This window comes from Scyliorhinus torazame, chromosome 13, assembly GCF_047496885.1.
Source record: "Scyliorhinus torazame isolate Kashiwa2021f chromosome 13, sScyTor2.1, whole genome shotgun sequence".
NCBI classification, from domain to species: Eukaryota; Metazoa; Chordata; class Chondrichthyes; order Carcharhiniformes; family Scyliorhinidae; genus Scyliorhinus; species Scyliorhinus torazame.
Genome location: NC_092719.1, coordinates 30,982,271 through 31,001,701, shown reverse-complemented (window position 1 = coordinate 31,001,701; position 19,431 = coordinate 30,982,271). Strand labels below are relative to the sequence as shown.

General features: G+C 57.0%; 1 protein-coding gene across 1 annotated transcript in view; it reads right to left on the bottom strand.

Annotated features, from left to right (window-relative positions):
• The window catches only part of LOC140387920 (uncharacterized), a 119,842-nt gene that overhangs the window by 47,131 nt on the left and 53,280 nt on the right, over positions 1–19,431 (bottom strand). The window contains exon 5 of the mRNA XM_072471233.1: positions 11,409–11,581. Within this exon, the coding sequence (XP_072327334.1) occupies positions 11,409–11,581 (173 nt within the window). The remainder of the gene's footprint in view (positions 1–11,408; positions 11,582–19,431) is intronic.

The window sequence follows — 19,431 nt, the reverse complement described above, 5'->3', positions numbered from 1 at the left end:
TTCCCCAGTCCTTCACCTTCCCCGTCCCTCACCTTCCCCAGTCCCTCACCTTCCCCAGTCCCTCACCCTACCCCAGTCCCTCACCTTCCCCAGTCCCACACCTTCCCCAGCCCCTCACCCTACCCAGTCCCTCACCTTCCCCAGTCCCACACCTTCCCGGTCCCTCACCTTCCCAGTCCCTCACCTTCCCCAGTCCCTCACCTTCCCCAGTCCCACACCCTACCCCAGTCCCACACCTTCCCCAGTCCCACACCTTCCCCGTCCCTCACCTTCCCCAGTCCCTCACCTTCCCCAGTCCCTCACCTTCCCCAGTCCCACACCTTCCCCAGTCCCACACCTTTCCCAGACCCTCACCCTGCCCGGTCCCTCACACTACCCCAGTCCCTCACCTTCCCCAGTCCCACACCTTCCCCGTCCCACACCTTCCCCGTCCCTCACCTTCCCCAGTCCCTCACCTTCCCCAGTCCCTCACCTTACCCCAGTCCCTCACCTTCCCCAGCCCCTCACCTTCCCCAGCCCCTCACCTTCCCCAGTCCCTCACCTTCCCCAGTCCCACACCTTACCCGTCCCTCACCTTCCCCAGTCCCTCACCTTCCCCAGTCCCTCACCTTCCCCAGTCCCCCACCTTCCCCAGCCCCTCACCTGCTCCCATCCCTCACCTTCCCCAGTCCCTCACCTTCCCCAGTCCCACACCTTTCCCAGTCCCTCACCCTGCCCGGTCCCTCACACTACCCCAGTCCCTCACCTTCCCCAGTCCCACACCTTCCCCGTCCCACACCTTCCCCGTCCCTCACCTTCCCCAGTCCCTCACCTTCCCCAGTCCCTCACCCTACCCCAGTCCCTCACCTTCCCCAGCCCCTCACCTTCCCCAGCCTCTCACCTTCCCCAGTCCCTCACCTTCCCCAGTCCCACACCTTACCCGTCCCTCACCTTCCCCAGTCCCTCACCTTCCCCAGTCCCTCACCTTCCCCAGTCCCTCACCTTCCCCAGCCCCTCACCTGCTCCCGTCCCTCACCTTCCCCAGTCCCTCACCTTCCCCAGTCCCTCACCCTCCCCAGTCCCTCACCCTCCCCAGTCCCTCACCCTCCCCAGTCCCTCACCTTCCCCGTCCCTCACCTTCCCCAGTCCCTTACCTTCCCCAGTCCCTCACCCTCCCCAGTCCCTCACCTTCCCCAGTCCCTCAGCCTACCCCAGTCCCTCACCTTCCCCAGTCCCTCACCTTCCCCAGTCCCTCACCTTCCCCAGTCCCTCACCTTCCCCAGTCCCTCACCTTCCCCAGTCCCTCACCTTCCCCAGTCCCTCACCCAACCCCGTCCCTCACCTTCCCCGTCCCTCACCTTCCCCAGTCCCTCACCCTACCCCGTCCCTTACCTTCCCCCGTCCCTCACCCTACCCCGTCCCTCACCTTCCCCCATCCCTCACCCTACCCCGTCCCTCACCTTCCCCCGTCCCTCACCTACCCCAGTCCCTCACCTTCCCCCGTCCCTCACCTTGCCCAGTCCCTCACCTTCCCCGTCCCTCACCTTCCCCAGTCCCTCACCCTACCCCGTCCCTCACCTTCCCCCATCCCTCACCTACCCCAGTCCCTCACCTTCCCCAGTCCCTCACCTTCCCCAGTCCCTCACCTACCCCGTCCCTCACCTACCCCGTCCCTCACCTTCCCCAGTCCCTCACTGTGGTAGTATGTATTGGGGGTCATGTGGGACTGGAAGCCCTAATGTCACTGGCTGACAGATCCTGGGTCCTGGTTGGCCGTTGACCTCTAGCTCCGCCCTGAAGGCGGAGTACAAGAAGCCGGAGTCTTCCCCCGCAGGCCAGTTTACTATCGAGCTGCGGGGGAACAGACACGCTTAATAAAGCCTCATCGACTTCACTCTATTCGTCTCACGGAGTCTTTGTGCGCTACAATTTATTAAGCGTGCCTAAAAAGGACTATGGAGCTCAGGATCATTCCGGAATGCCTGAGGATCAGCCCCCACGCAGTGAACGCGGCAGCAGCCTTCAAGCACTGGCAGACTTGCTTCGAGGCTTACCTCAGAACGACCTCCGGCCGGGTCACAGAAGACCAAAAACTGCAGGTCCTGCACTCGAGGGTGAGCACGGAGATTTTCTCCCTCATCGAAGACGCGGAAGATTTCCAGACGGGGTTCGCAGCACTGAAAAGTCTCTATGCCGCCCAGTTAACCAAATCTACGCTCGCTACCAGCTCGCGACGAGACGGCAAGCTCCCGGAGAATCGATGGACGAATTCTACGCCGCGCCGCTGATTTTGGGACGAGCCTGCAGCTGCCCGTCGGTGAACGCAAACGAACACACGGACATGTTAATGCGCGATGCTTTTGTGGCAGGTATGCAATCCTCCCAAATCCGCCAAAGACTTCTAGAAAAAGAGTCGCTAGGACTCTCAGAGGCACGGGCCCTAGCAGCCTCCCTAGACGTGGCCGCGCGTCATACCCGCGCCTACGGCCCCGACCGCGTGGCAGCCCATTGGGCCCCGTACGTACCCGTCGCGGCAAACCCCCTAACCCCCCCCCCGGACAACCCACAGGCTTGCGCGGTCCAAACGCCGAGTCGCACCGGGGGCGCCCGCTGTTATTTCTGCGGCCAGGCGAAACACCCCCGGCAGCGCTGCCCGGCCCGCGCAGCTATCTGCAAAAGCTGCGGGAAAAAGGGCCATTATGCGGTTGTGTGCCGGTCCCGCGAGGTCACCGCTGTCCCGGGAGAACAGGGAGCCCTGCAAGCCGTTTATGCGCCCCAACCCCCCCAAGCACGCCATGTACGACCCACAGGCGCAGCCGCTCTGGGTCCCGACCACCGCGGTCCCGGGAGAACAGGGAGCCCTGCACGCCGCTTACGCTCCCCAACCCCCCTCCCCGCAGCCCATGTATGACCCGCCGCCGGCGCTACCGCTTTGGGTCCCGGCCAACACTCTCCACGGAGAGGAGGGAGTTTTGCGCGTCCCTAACGCCCCCCTAACCCCCACCCCGCGCCCCATGCCTGACCCGCCGGCGCCACCTACTTGGGCCCCGACCACCGCTGTCCCCGGTGAGGGAGCTCCGCGCGGTCCTAGCACTCGCGGTCCTAGCGCTCCCAGTCCCCCCAGCGCACCATGTGCGACCCACAGACGCCGCCATTTTCGGTCCCGGCCACCACGAGGGGAGGAGGGGCGCCGCCATCTTGGACCGCCCCAGACCTGTACGACGCGTGGGGGCGGCCATTTTGTCCACCCCCGCCGCCATCTTGTGACCCCCCAGCCACGTGCGATGTATGGGGGTGGCCATTTTGTCCATCCCCGACGCCATCTTGGACGGCAACAACGGACCCCACTCCACTACTACAACCACGTCTCGCTTCAATTACGCTCGATCAAGCTCGGCCCCGGACACTCCAGACGACGACGACAACGGTGCTAATAAACGGCCACGAGACGCCATGCCTAGTCGACTCCGGGAGCACGGAGAGCTTTATACACCCCGACACGGTAAGACGCTGTTCCTTGACCACCTATCCCAGCGCACAAAAGATTTCCCTAGCTGCAGGATCCCACTCCGTACAGATCCAGGGATTCTGCATAGTTACCCTAACGGTGCAGGGGAGGGAGTTCAAAAACTACAAACTAAACGTCCTTCCCCAACTCTGTGCCCCCACCTTGCTGGGATTAGATTTCCAATGCAATCTACAGAGCCTTACGTTCAAATTCGGCGGCCCAATACCCCCACTCACTATCTGCGGCCTCGCAACTCTCAAGGTGCAACCCCCGTCCTTGTTTGCGAACCTCACCCCGGATTGCAAACCCGTCGCCACTAGGAGCAGACGGTACAGCGCCCAGGAGCGGACCTTCATTCGGTCCGATGTCCAGCGGCTACTAAAGGAGGGCATAATCCAGGCCAGCAATAGTCCCTGGAGAGCGCAGGTGGTAGTAGTGAAGACAGGGGAGAAACAAAGGATGGTCATTGACTATAGCCAGACCATCAACAGGTACACACAACTAGACGCGTACCCTCTCCCCCGCATATCCGACATGGTCAACCGGATTGCCCAATATAAAGTCTTCTCCACCGTGGACCTCAAGTCCGCCTACCATCAGCTTCCCATCCGCCCAAGTGACCGCAAGTACACAGCCTTCGAGGCAGACGGGCGATTATACCATTTCCGACGGGTCCCTTTTGGCGTCACAAACGGGGTCTCGGTCTTCCAACGGGAGATGGACCGAATGGTTGATCAACATGGGTTGCGGGCCACGTTCCCGTATCTCGACAATGTAACCATCTGCGGCCACGATCAGCAGGACCACGACGCCAACCTCCAAAAATTCCTCCAGACCGCCAAAGCCTTGAACCTCACGTACAACGAGGACAAGTGCGTTTTTAGCACCGATCGGCTAGCCATTCTGGGCTACGTAGTGCGCAATGGGATAATAGGCCCCGACCCCGAACGTATGCGCGCACTCATGGAATTTCCCCTCCCGCACTGCCCAAAAGCCCTGAAACGCTGCCTGGGGTTCTTTTCATACTACGCCCAGTGGGTCCCCCAGTACGCAGACAAGGCCCGCCCCCTAATACAGACCACGGCCTTCCCTCTGTCGACAGAGGCTTGCCAGGCCTACAGCCGCATCAAAGCGGATATCGCAAAGGCCACGATGCGCGCCATCGACGAGTCCCTCCCCTTCCAGGTCGAGAGCGACGCCTCCGACGTAGCTCTAGCGGCCACCCTTAACCAAGCGGTCAGACCCGTGGCCTTTTTCTCCCGGACCCTCCACGCCTCAGAAATCCGCCACTCTTCAGTAGAAAAGGAAGCCCAAGCCATAGTGGAAGCTGTGCGACATTGGAGGCATTACCTGGCCGGCAGGAGATTCACTCTCCTCACTGATCAACGCTCAGTAGCCTTCATGTTCGATAATGCACAGCGGGGCAAAATCAAAAACGACAAGATCTTAAGGTGGAGGATCGAGCTCTCCACCTTCAACTATGAGATTTTGTATCGTCCCGGAAAGCTGAACGAGCCGTCCGATGCCCTATCCCGCGGCACATGTGCCAACGCACAAATTAACCACCTCCAAACCCTCCACGAGGACCTCTGCCACCCGGGGGTCACTCGGTTTTACCACTTCATCAAGTCCCGCAATCTCCCATACTCTTTAGAGGAGGTCCGTACAGTCACAAGGGACTGCCACATCTGCGCGGAATGCAAGCCGCATTTTTTCAGGCCGGATGGAGCGCACCTGATTAAGGCTTCCAGCCCCTTCCAGGACACGGTCTCCCTGCGGGATCTGGCGCCCGCCGGCAACACGCACACCCCCCCGACACCATCAACCCAACCCCCCCCCCTTCCTGCCACCGCCGCACCCCGCGACCGCCCCCTTCCCAGGAGGATCGGTTCCCCTCCCCTCAGCACCGACCAAGAATAAAGCCCAAGCTGAAACCGTAAGGCTCCTGGAGGCGACAACACCGGTACAAGCACCACCACCACCGGGGCCGAGGCGATCGACACGGACGACCAGACCACCCGACCGACTCGTGGCGTCGATCTAAAACTAAATATGGACTTTCACAAGAACATTTTGCTTTCTTCCTATACCCTCTGTAAATAGTTGCAACAGGACAAAATTGTACAATACTGTATTGCCATGTGAATGTTTTTTTTCCTCCCAGGACCAGCCCTGTAAACTCTTACCACCATACGAAGCATCACCCCGCCGGGTTCATTTTTGACAAGGGGTGAATGTGGTAGTATGTTTTGGGGGTCATGTCGGACTGGAAGCCCTAATGTCATTGGCTGACAGATCCCGGGTCCTGGTTGGCCGTTGACCTTTAGCTCCGCCCTGAAGGCGGAGTATAAGAAGCCGGAGTCTTCCCCCGCAGGCCAGTTTACTATCGAGCTGCGGGGGAACAGACATGCTTAATAAAGCCTCATCGACTTCACTCTATTCGTCTCAGGGAGTCTTTGTGCGCTACACTCACCTTCCCCAGTCTCTCACCTTCCCCAGTCCCTCACCTTCCCCTCACCTTCCCCAGTCCCTCACCCTCCCCAGTCCCTCACCCTCCCCAGTCCCTCACCTTCCCCAGTCCCTCACCCTATCCCATCCCTCGCCCTATCCCGTCCCTCACCCTATCCCGTCCCTCACCCTCCCAGTCCCTCACCTTCCCCAGTCCCTCACCTTCCCCAGTCCCTCACCTTCCCCCGTCCCTCACCTTCCCCAGTCACTCACCCTATCCCGTCCCTCACCTTCCCCAGTCCCTCACCTTCCCCAGTCCCTCACCTTCCCCCATCCCTCACCTTCCCCCGTCCCTCACCTTCCCCGTCCCTCACCTTCCCCCGTCCCTCACCTTCCCCAGTCCCTCACCCTATCCCGTCCCTCACCTTCCCCCGTCCCTCACCTTCCCCCGTCCCTCACCTTCCCCCGTCCCTCACCTTCCCCGTCCCTCACCTTCCCCAGTCCCTCACCTACCCCGTCCCTCACCTTCCCCAGTCCCTCACCTTCCCCAGACCTTCACCCTCCCCAGTCCTTCGCCTTCCCCAGTCCCTCACCCTATCCCGTCCCTCACCCTCCCCTGTCCCTCACCCTATGCCGTCCCTCACCCTCCCCAGTCCCTCACCTTCCCCAGTCCCTCACCTTCCCCCGTCCCTCACCTTCCCCAGTCACTCACCTTCCCCAGTCCCTCACCTTCCCCAGTCCCTCACCTTCCCCCGTCCCTCACCTTCCCCTGTCCCTCACCTTCCCCCGTCCCTCACCTTCCCCCGTCCCTCACCTTCCCCAGTCCCTCACCTTCCCCCGTCCCTCACCTTCCCTCGTCCCTCACCTTCCCCGTCCCTCACCTTCCCCCGTCCCTCACTTTCCCCAGTCCCTCACACTATCCCGTCCCTCACCTTCCCCCGTCCCTCACTTTCCCCAGTCCCTCACCCTATCCCGTCCCTCACCTTCCCCGTCCCTCACCTTCCCCAGTCCCTCACCTTCCCCGTCCCTCACCCTCCCAGTCCCTCACCTTCCCCAGTCCCTTACCCTATCCCGTCCCTCACCCTACCCCGTCCCTCACCCTACCACGTCCCTCACTTTCCCCAGTCCCTCACCCTCCCCAGCCCCTCACCCTCCCCAGTCCCTCACCTTCCCCAGTCCCTTACCTCCCCTAGTCCCTCACCCTCCCCAGTCCCTCACCTTCCCCAGTCCCTCACCCTACCCCGTCCCTCACCTTTCCCCGTCCCTCACCTTCCCCCGTCCCTCACCTTCCCCCGTCCCTCACCTTCCCCAGTCCCTCACCCTACCCCAGTCCCTCACCCTACCCTGTCCCTCACCCTCCCCAGTCCCTCACCTTCCCCAGTCCCTCACCTTCCCCAGTCCCTCACCCTCCCCAGTCCCTCACCTTCCCCAGTCCCTCACCCAACCCCAGTCCCTCACCCTACCCCAGTCCCTCACCCTCCCCCAGTCCCTCACCTTCCCCAGCCCCTCACCTTCCCCAGCCCCTCACCTTCCCCCGTCCCTCACCTTCCCCAGTCCCTCACCTTCCCCAGTCCCTTACCTTCCCCAGTCCCTCACCCTACCCCGTCCCTCACTTTCCCCAGTCCCTCACCTTCCCCAGTCCCTCACCTTCCCCCGTCCCTCACCCTACCCCATCCCTCACTTTCCCCAGTCCCTCACCTTCCCCAGTCCCTCACCTTCCCCACTCCATCACCTTCCCCAGTCCCTCACCTTCCCCAGTCCCTCACCCTACCCCAGTCCCTCACCTTCCCCCGTCCCTCACCTTCCCTGTCCCTCACCTTCCCCAGTCCCTCACCTTCCCTGTCCCTCACCTTCCCCAGTCCCTCACCTTCCCCGTACTCAGCTTCCCCGTCCCTCACCTTCCCCAGTCCCTCACCTTCCCCGTCCCTCACCTTTCCCATCCCTCACCTTCCCCAGTCCCTCACCTTCCCCATCCCTCACCTTCCCCAGTCGCTCACCGTACCCCGGTATCTCACAGTAACCCAGTCTCTCACAGTAACCCAGTCTCTCACAGTATCCCAGACTCTCACACTATCCCAGTCTCTCACAGTGTGGTAGTATCAGATATTGCGGTACCCGAGAGGCTATAGACCATTGGGTAAGCCTAGCAGCTTACCATTGGCCGTTTGGTATGTCGATGGAGGCCCGCCAGGCCTTCTGCCGCATCAAAGCAGACATTGCAAAGGCCACGATGCGCGCCATCGATGAGTCCCTCCCCTTCCAGGTCGAGAGCGATGCGTCCGACGTAGCTCTGGCCGCCACCCTCAACCAAACAGGCAGACCCGTGGCCTTCTTCTCCCGTACCCTCCATGCTTCAGAAATTCGCCATTCCTCGGTCGAAAAGGAGGCTCAAGCCATAGTAGAAGCCGGCAGGAGATTCACTCTCCTCACTGACCAACGGTCGGTAGCGTTCATGTTCGATAATGCACAGCGGGGCAAGATAAAAAACGACAAGATCTTGCGGTGGAGGATCTTGTACCGCCCTGGGAAGCTAAACGAGCCTTCCGATGCCCTGTCCCGCGGCACATGTGCCACCGCACAAGTGGACCGCCTCCGAGCCCTCCACGAGGACCTCTGCCACCCGGGGGTCACTCGCATTTTCCACTTCATTAAAGCCCGCAACCTGCCCTACTCCATCGAGGAGGTCAGGACCGTCACCAGGGACTGCCAAATCTGCACGGAGTGCAAACCACACTTCTACCGGCCAGAGAAGGCGCACCTGATAAAGGCTTCCTGTCCCTTTGAACGCCTCAGTATGGACTTCAAAGGCCCCCTCCCCTCCACCGACCGCAACACGTACTTCCTGAACGTGATTGACGCGTACTCCCGGTTCCCATTCGCCATCCCCTGCCCCGACATGACCACTACCACCGTCATCAAGGCCCTCCAGGGTATCTTTACGCTGTTCAGTTTCCCCACGTACATACACAGCGATAGGGGGTCCTCCTTTATGAGCGACGAACTGCGTCAATTCCTGCTCAGCAAGGGCATCGCCTCAAGCAGGACAACCAGTTACAACCCCCGGGGAAACGGGCAGGTAGAGAGGGAGAACGGAACGGTCTGGAAGACCGTCCTACTGGCCCTACGTTCCAGGAATCTCCCAGTCTCCCGCTGGCAGGAAGTCCTCCCGGAGGCCCTCCACGCCATTCGGTCGCTGCTCTGTACAACTACCAATCAGACACCTCATGAACGTCTCCTTGTCTTCCCCAGGAAGTCCTCCTTGGGACCTCGCTCCCAACCTGGCCAGCAACACCCAGACCCATCCTGCTTCGGAAGCACGTGCGGGCGCACAAGTCGGACCCGTTGGTCGAGAGGGTCCCTCTGCTGCACGCTAACCCCCAGTATGCCCCCTGACGGCCGGCAAGATACAGTCTCCCTTTTGGACCTACCGCCCGCCGGAACCCCACGCGCACCCGAACCATTGCCCCCCCCCCCCCCCCAGAACCTCACTGGGGGGGTCGGTCCTCCCGCCGCTCCTACCTAGGCCATCCCACTCACCGACGCCCCCTACAGGCGCCCCCCTCTCGTGTCGACCATTTGCCCCACCAGCGCCGCCTAGGGGTGAGGAAGCTGCCATGGACGACGAAGCCACACTCCCGGAGTCGCAGACGCCCGGACCCCCACCAGAACCACCACAGAGGCTCAGACGATCCAGGAGGATGACCAGGCCACCCGACTGACTGATTGCTACACTGTAACTGTAACTGTACATGAACACTGACTATATATATATATCTCCCACACTTGTAAATACTCACGGTACCTCCATATCTGATCATACCATGTTCAATGCAACTGTAACCGCTGGCCACCCCCCCCCGCCGGACTCTTTTTTAACAGGGGGTGAATGTGGTTGTATCAGGTATTGCGGTACCCGAGAGGCTGTAGACCATTGGGTAAGCCTAGCAGCTTACCATTGGCCGTTTGGTATGTGGCTCCGCCCTGACAGGCGGGGTATAAGAACAGGTGCCGTCCCAGCAGCCCTCATTCTGTACCGAAGCTGCTGGGTAACAGATCTAGTCTATTAAAGCCTTCAGTTATGATACAACCTCGTCTTCGAGTCTAATTCATCGTGCATCACACAGTATCCCAGTCCCTCACAGTATCCCAGTCTCTCACAGTATCCCAGTCCCTCACAGTATCCCAGTCCCTCACAGTATCCCAGTCCCTCACAGTATCCCAGTCTCTCACAGTATCACAGTCTCTCACAGTATCCCAGTCTCTCACAGTATCCCAGTCCCTCACAGCATCCCAGTCCCTCACAGCATCCCAGTCCCTCACAGTATCCCAGTCCCTCACAGAATCCCAGTCCCTCACAGCATCCCAGTCCCTCACAGTATCAGTCTCTCACAGTATCCCAGTCCTTCACAGTATCCAAGTCTCTCACAGTATCCCAGTCCCTCACAGCATCCCAGTCCCTCACAGCATCCCAGTCCCTCACAGTATCCCAGTCCCTCACTGTATCCCAGTCCCTCATAGTATCCCAGTCCCTCACAATATCCCAGTCCCTCACAGTATCCCAGTCCCTCACAGTATCCCAGTCCTTCACAGTATCCCAGTCCCTCACAGTATCCCAGTCCCTCACAGTATCCCAGTCCCTCACAGTATCCCAGTCCCTCACAGTATCCCAGTCCCTCACAGCATCCCAGTCCCTCACAGCATCCCAGTCCCTCACAGTATCCCAGTCCCTCACAATATCCCAGTCCCTCACAGTATCCCAGTCTCTCACAGTATCCCAGTCCTTCACAGTATCCCAGTCCCTCACAGTATCAGTCTCTCACAGTATCCCAGTCCCTCACAGTATCCCAGTCCCTCACAGTATCCCAGTCCATCACCTTACCCAGTCCCTCACAGTATCCCAGTCCCTCACAGTATCCCAGTCTCTCACAGTATCCCAGTCCCTCACCTTCCCCAGTCCCTCACACCATCCCAGTCTCTCACAGTATCCCAGTCCATCACCTTACCTAGTCCCTCACAGTATCCCAGTCCCTCACAGTATCCCAGTCTCTCACAGTATCCCAGTCTCTCACCTTCCCCAGTCCCTCACAGTATCCCAGTCCCTCACAACATCCCAGTCCCTCACAACATCCCAGTCCCTCACAACATCCCAGTCCCTCACAGTATCCTAGTCCCTCACAGTATCCCAGTCCCTCACAACATCCCAGTCCCTCACAGTATCCCAGTCTCTCACAGTATCCCAGTCTCTCACAGTATCCCAGTCCCTCACAGTATCCCAGTCCCTCACAGAATCCCAGTCCCTCACAGTATCCCAGTCCCTCACAGAATCCCAGTCCCTCACCCTGACCCAGTCCCTCACCCTGACCCAGTCCCTCACCCTGACCCAGTTCTTTGCCTTTCCCAGTAGCCACACTGTAAGCCCAATACCCTCAGCGCTCCCCAGTACACAGACAGCACTCTGGGACCGTTACAATACCCCAGTGTTCCTGCAGCATCTCTTGGTGCAGCTGCTTGGTGAGTATTTTGTATTTTCTCTTCACTATTTGGAGGAGGTGTGTGTTGGATACACTGTCCTGGTCCTCAGCACCCATGGGTTCCATTTCCTGTCCATCATCATGAATGACAGCGGCGACCCCGCCCACTGCCCACCTGCAGCAAGAGGCCAGGACAAGGAAGGAATAGATCACTAATGGCAACGACACGATGTAACGGTTACCAAAAGACATTTTATCACAACAGCTCTTCCACCAGGGGTTTGAGCAGCAACAAAACCTCCCGAATTCTCCCATACTGATTTGTCAAGTTCACAGTATCTTTAAACTACAGCAGGTTACACAGGAGCCGCAACCCAATGAGATTCAAAGAACAAAAGAACAAAGAAATGTACAGCACAGGAACAGGCCCTTCGGCCCTCCAAGCCCGTGCCGACCATGCTGCCCGACTAAACTACAATCTTCTACACTTCCTGGGTCCGTATCCTTCTATTCCCATCCTATTCATATATTTGTCAAGATGCCCCTTAAATGTCCCGATCGTCCCTGCTTCCACTACCTCCTCCGGTAGCGAGTTCCAGGCACCCACTACCCTCTGCGTAAAAAAAACTTGCCTCGTACATCTACTCTAAACCTTGCCCCTCTCACCTTAAACCTATGCCCCCTAGTAATTGACCCCTCTACCCTGGGGAAAAGCCTCTGACTATCCACTCTGTCTATGCCCCTCATAATTTTGTATACCTCTATCAGGTCTCCCCTCAACCTCCTTCGTTCCAGTGAGAACAAACCGAGTTTATTCAACCGCTCCTCATAGCTAATGCCCTCCATACCAGGCAACATTCTGGCATTGACCGACTATCTCCCAGGAAGGTGGTATGCCAATGGAGGCGAGCAAGGGGTGCAGTATACGAGCATGAAGAGAAGGCGGGTATGTTGGTGGGTCAACTCCGGAGGAAGGCTGCGGCAAGGGAAATTGTCCAGGTGCGGGACAGGGCAGGAATGTTGGTGGTAGCTCCAGATCAGATTAACAAGGTCTTTAAGGAATTCTATGAGAGATTGTACAGGTCAGAGCCACCTGGGGGAGGCCAGGAGATGCAGGAATTTCTAGATGGGCTGGAGTACCCGAGGTTAGGGGAGGGGGCAGGGCTACATTAGAAGGGGCGATAGTGGAGCAGGAGATAAAATGTGTGATTGGGAGGATACAGTCGGGGAAGGTGGCAGGGCCGGATGGGTTTCCAGTGGAATATTATGGAAAATTCAAAGATATGCTGGCACCGCTGATGTTGGGGATGTTTGAGAAGGCGATAGGGAAGGGGGTGTTACCACAAACTTTGGGGCCGGCATCGATTTTCCTGTTACTTAAGAAAGATAAGGATCCGACGGAGTGTGGGTCGTATAGATCCATATCATTTTTAAACGTGGACGCAAAGATATTGGCGAAGGTACTGACAGGTAGGCTAGAGGAGTGCCTCACGAAGGTGATAGGTGAAGATCAGATGGGGTTTGTGAGAGGGAGGCAGCTCTTTTTGAACATTAGGAGGGTATTGAACGTGGTTATGGTACCGACGGAGGGGAAGGAAACAGAGGTGGTTGTGGTAATAGACACCGAGAAATCGTTTGACCGGGTAGAATGGGGGTACTTGATGGCAGTTCTGGAGCGGTTTGGGATTGGACAAAGATTTGTGGATTCAGTACCGCACCCGGTGTAATCCGGGTCTGTGTGTGACTCAGTACCGCACCCGGTGTAATCCGGGTCTGCGTGTGACTCAGTAACACACCTGGTGTAATCCGGGTCTGTGTATGACTCAGTACCGCACCCGGTGTAATCCGGGTCTGCGTGTGACTCAGTAACACACCCGGTGTAATCAGGGTCTGCGTATGACTCAGTAACACACCCGGTGTAATCCGGGTCTGCGTGTGACTCAGTACCACACCCGGTGTAATACGGGTCTGTGTGTGACTCAGTACCGCACCCGGTGTAATACGGGTCTGTGTGTGACTCAGTACCGCACCCGGTGTAATCTGGGTCTGTGTGTGACTCAGTACCGCACCCGGTGTAATCCGGGTCTGTGTGTGACTCAGTAACACACCCGGTGTAATCCAGGTCTGTGTGTGACTCAGTAACACATCCAGTGTAATCTGGGTCTGTGTGTGACTCAGTAACACACCCGGTGTAATCCGGGTCTGTGAGTGACTCAGTACCGCACCCGGTGTATTCCAGGTCTGTGTGTGACTCAGTAACACACCCTGTGTAATCCGGGTCTGTGTGTGACTCAGTAACACACCCGGTGTAATCAGGGTCTGTGAGTGACTCAGTAACACACCCAGTGTAATCCGGGTCTGTGTGTGACTCAGTAACACACCCGGTGTAATCAGGGTCTGTGAGTGACTCAGTAACACACCCGGTGTAATCCGACTCTGTGTGTGACTCAGTACCACACCCGGTGTAATCCGGGTCTGTGTGTGACTCAGTAACACACCCAGTGTAATCCGGGTCTGTGTGTCATTCAGTACCACACCCAGTGTAATCCGGGTCTGTGTGTGACTCAGTACCGCACCCGGTGTAATCAGGGTCTGTGTGTGACTCAGTACCGCACCCGGTGTAATCCGGGTCTGTGTGTGACTCAGTAACACACCCTGTGTAATCCGGGTCTGTGTGTGACTCAGTACCACACCCAGTGTAATCCGAGTGTGTGTGTGACTCAGTACCGCACCCGGTGTAATCCGGGTCTGTGTGTGACTCAGTACTGCACCCGGTGTAATCCGGGTCTGTGTGTGACTCAGTACCACACCCGGTGTAATCTGGGCCTGTGTGTGACTCAGTAACATATCAGGTGTAATCTGGGTCTGCGTGTGACTCCGTACCACACCTGGTGTAATCCGGGTCTGTGTGTGACTCAGTATCACACCCGGTGTAATCCGGGTCTGTGTGTGACTCAGTAACACACCCGGTGTAATCCGGGTCTGTGTGTGACTCAGTAACACATCCAGTGTAATCTGGGTCTGTGTGTGACTCAGTAACACACCCGGTGTAATCCGGGTCTGTGAGTGACTCAGTACCGCACCCGGTGTATTCCAGGTCTGTGTGTGACTCAGTAACACACCCTGTGTAATCCGGGTCTGTGTGTGACTCAGTAACACACCCGGTGTAATCAGGGTCTGTGAGTGACTCAGTAACACACCCAGTGTAATCCGGGTCTGTGTGTGACTCAGTAACACACCCGGTGTAATCAGGGTCTGTGAGTGACTCAGTAACACACCCGGTGTAATCCGACTCTGTGTGTGACTCAGTACCACACCCGGTGTAATCCGGGTCTGTGTGTCATTCAGTACCACACCCAGTGTAATCCGGGTCTGTGTGTGACTCAGTACCGCACCCGGTGTAATCAGGGTCTGTGTGTGACTCAGTACCGCACCCGGTGTAATCCGGGTCTGTGTGTGACTCAGTAACACACCCTGTGTAATCCGGGTCTGTGTGTGACTCAGTACCACACCCAATGTAATCCGAGTGTGTGTGTGACTCAGTACCGCACCCGGTGTAATCCGGGTCTGTGTGTGACTCAGTACCGCACCCGGTGTAATACGGGTCTGTGTGTGACTCAGTACCGCACCCGGTGTAATCTGGGTCTGTGTGTGACTCAGTACCGCACCCGGTGTAATCCGGGTCTGTGTGTGACTCAGTAACACACCCGGTGTAATCCGGGTCTGTGTGTGACTCAGTAACACATCCAGTGTAATCTGGGTCTGTGTGTGACTCAGTACCGCACCCGGTGTATTCCAGGTCTGTGTGTGACTCAGTAACACACCCTGTGTAATCCGGGTCTGTGTGTGACTCAGTAACACACCCGGTGTAATCAGGGTCTGTGAGTGACTCAGTAACACACCCAGTGTAATCCGGGTCTGTGTGTGACTCAGTAACACACCCGGTGTAATCAGGGTCTGTGAGTGACTCAGTAACACACCCGGTGTAATCCGACTCTGTGTGTGACTCAGTACCACACCCGGTGTAATCCGGGTCTGTGTGTGACTCAGTAACACACCCAGTGTAATCCGGGTCTGTGTGTCATTCAGTACCACACCCAGTGTAATCCGGGTCTGTGTGTGACTCAGTACCGCACCCGGTGTAATCAGGGTCTTTGTGTGACTCAGTACCGCACCCGGTGTAATCCGGGTCTGTGTGTGACTCAGTAACACACCCTGTGTAATCCGGGTCTGTGTGTGACTCAGTACCGCACCCGGTGTAATCTGGGTCTGTGTGTGACTCAGTACCGCACCCGGTGTAATCCGGGTCTGTGTGTGACTCAGTAACACACCCGGTGTAATCCGGGTCTGTGTGTGACTCAGTAACACACCCGGTGTAATCCGGGTCTGTGTGTGACTCAGTAACACATCCAGCGTAATCTGGGTCTGTGTGTGACTCAGTAACACACCCGGTGTAATCCGGGTCTGTGAGTGACTCAGTACCGCACCCGGTGTATTCCAGGTCTGTGTGTGACTCAGTAACACACCCTGTGTAATCCGGGTCTGTGTGTGACTCAGTAACACACCCGGTGTAATCAGGGTCTGTGAGTGACTCAGTAACACACCCAGTGTAATCCGGGTCTGTGTGTGACTCAGTAACACACCCGGTGTAATCAGGGTCTGTGAGTGACTCAGTAACACACCCGGTGTAATCCGACTCTGTGTGTGACTCAGTACCACACCCGGTGTAATCTGGGTCTGTGTGTGACTCAGTAACACACCCCGTGTAATCCGGGTCTGTGTGTCATTCAGTACCACACCCAGTGTAATCCGGGTCTGTGTGTGACTCAGTACCGCACCCGGTGTAATCAGGGTCTGTGTGTGACTCAGTACCGCACCCGGTGTAATCCGGGTCTGTGTGTGACTCAGTAACACACCCTGTGTAATCCGGGTCTGTGTGTGACTCAGTACCACACCCAGTGTAATCCGAGTGTGGGTGTGACTCAGTACCGCACCCGGTGTAATCCGGGTCTGTGTGTGAATCAGTACTGCACCCGGTGTAATCCGGGTCTGTGTGTGACTCAGTACCACACCCGGTGTAATCTGGGCCTGTGTGTGACTCAGTAACATATCAGGTGTAATCTGGGTCTGCGTGTGACTCCGTACCACACCTGGTGTAATCCGGGTCTGTGTGTGACTCAGTATCACACCCGGTGTAATCCGGGTCTGTGTGTGACTCAGTATCTCACCCAGTGTAATCCGAGTCTGTGTGTGACTCAGTACCACTCCCGGTGTAATCTGGGTCTGTGTGTGACTCAGTACCACACCCGGTGTAATCCGAGTCTGTGTGTGACTTAGTAACACACTCGGTGTAATCCGGGTCTGCGTGTCACTCAGTAACACACCCGGTGTAATCCGGGTCTGCGTGTCACTCAGTACCACACCAGGTGTAATCCAGGTCTGTGTATATCGGTACCACACGATGTGTAATCCAGGTCTGTGTATATCAGTACCACACGATGTGTAATCCAGGTCTGTGTATATCAGTACCATACCAGTTGTAATCCGGGTCCGTGTATATCAGTATCACACCAGTTGTAATCCGGGTCTGTGTATATCAGTACCACACCAGTTGTAGTCCAGGTTTGTGTCTGAATCAGTACCACACTGGGTGTAATCTGGGTCTGTGTCTGAATCAGTACCACACCTGGTGGAATCCGGGTCTGTGTGTGACTCAGTACCACACCAGTTGTAGTCCTGGTTTGTGTCTGAATCAGTACCACACTGGGTGTAATCTGGGTCTGTGTCTGAATCAGTACCACACCTGGTGGAATCCGGGTCTGTGAGTGACTCAGTACCACACCCGGTGTAATCCGGGTCTGTGTGTGACACAGTAACACACCCGGTGTAATCTGGGTCTGTGTGTGACACAGTAACACACCCAGTGTAATCCGGGTCTGTGTGTCACTCAGTAACACACCCGGTGTAATCTGGGTCTGTGTGTGACACAGTACCACACCCGGTGTAATCCGGGTCTGTGTGTGACTCAGTACCGCACCCAGTGTAATCCGGGTCTGTGAGTGACTCAGTAACACACCCGGTGTAATCCGGGTCTGTGTGGGACTCAGTACCGCACCCGGTGTAATCCGGGTCTGTGTGTGACTCAGTACGGCACCCGGTGTAATCCGGGTCTGTGTGGGACTCAGTAACACACCTGGTGTAATCCGGGTCTGTGTGGGACTCAGTAACACACCCGGTGTAATCCAGGTCTGTGTGTGACTCAGTAACACACCCGGTGTAATCCGGGTCTGTGTGTGACTCAGTACCACACCCAGTGTAATCCGTGTGTGTGTGTGACTCAGTACCACACCCGGTGTAATCCGGGTCTGTATGTGACTCAGTACCGCACCCGGTGAAATCCAGGTCTGTGTGTGACTCAGTACCGCACCCAGTGTAATCCGGGTCTGTGTGTGACTTAGTATCACACCCGGTGTAATCCGGGTCTCTGTGTGACTCAGTAACACACCCGGTGTAATCCGGGTCTGTGTTTGACTCAGTATCACACCCGGTGTAATCTGGGTCTGTGTGTGACTCAGTACCACACCCGGTGTAATCTGGGTCTGTGTGCGACTCAGTAACATATCAGGTGTAATCTGGGCCTGCGTGTGACTCAGTACCACACCCGGTGTAATCCGGGTCTGCGTGTGACTCAGTAACACACCTGGTGTAATCCGGGTATGCGTGTCACTCAGTACCACACCAGTTGTAATCCAGGTCTGTGTATATCAGTACCACACGATGTGTAATCCAGGTCTGTGTATATCAGTACCGTACCAGTTGTAATCCGGGTCCGTGTATATCAGCATCACACCAGTTGTAATCCGGGTCTGTGTATATTAGTAAAACACCAGTTGTAGTCCAGGTTTGTGTCTGAATCAGTACCACACTGGGTGTAATCTGGGTCTGTGTGTGACTCAGTACCACACCCAGTGTAATCCGGGTCTGCGTGTGACTCAGTACCACACCCGGTGTCATCTGGGTCTGTGTGTGACTCACTACCACACCCGGTGTAATCCGGGTCTGTGTGTGACTCAGTAACACACCCGGTGTAATCTGGGTCTGTGTGTGACACAGTAACACACCCAGTGTAATCCGGGTCTGTGTGTGACTCAGTACCACACCCAGTGTAATCTGGGTCTGCGTGTGACTCAGTACCACACCCGGTGTAATCTGGGTCTGTGTGTGACTCAGTACCACACCCGGTGTAATCCGGATCTGTGTGTGACTCAGTACCACACCCGGTGTAATTTGGGTCTGTGTGTGACACAGTAACACACCCGGTGTAATCTGGGTCTGTGTGTGACACAGTAACACACCCAGTGTAATCCGGGTCTGTGTGTGACACAGTACCACACCTGGTGGAATCCGGGACTGTGTGTCACTCAGTATCACACCCGGTGTAATCTGGGTTTTTGTGTGACACAGTAACACACCCAGTGTAATCCGGGTCTGTGTGTGACTCAGTACCACACCCGGTGTAATCTGGGTCTGTGTGTGACACAGTACCACACCCGGTGTAATTCGGGTCTGTGTCTGAATCAGAACCACACCCGGTGTAATCCGGGTCTCTGTGTGACTCAGTAACATACCCGGTGTAATCTGGGCCTGCGTGTGACTCAGTACCACACCCGGTGTAATCCGGGTCTGCGTGTGACTCAGTAACACACCTGGTGTAATCCGGGTATGCGTGTCACTCAGTACCACACCAGTTGTAATCCAGGTCTGTGTATATCAGTACCACACGATGTGTAATCCAGGTCTGTGTATATCAGTACCGTACCAGTTGTAATCCGGGTCCGTGTATATCAGCATCACACCAGTTGTAATCCGGGTCTGTGTATATTAGTAACACACCAGTTGTAGTCCAGGTTTGTGTCTGAATCAGTACCACACTGGGTGTAATCTGGGTCTGTGTGTGACTCAGTACCACACCCAGTGTAATCCGGGTCTGCGTGTGACTCAGTACCACACCCGGTGTCATCTGGG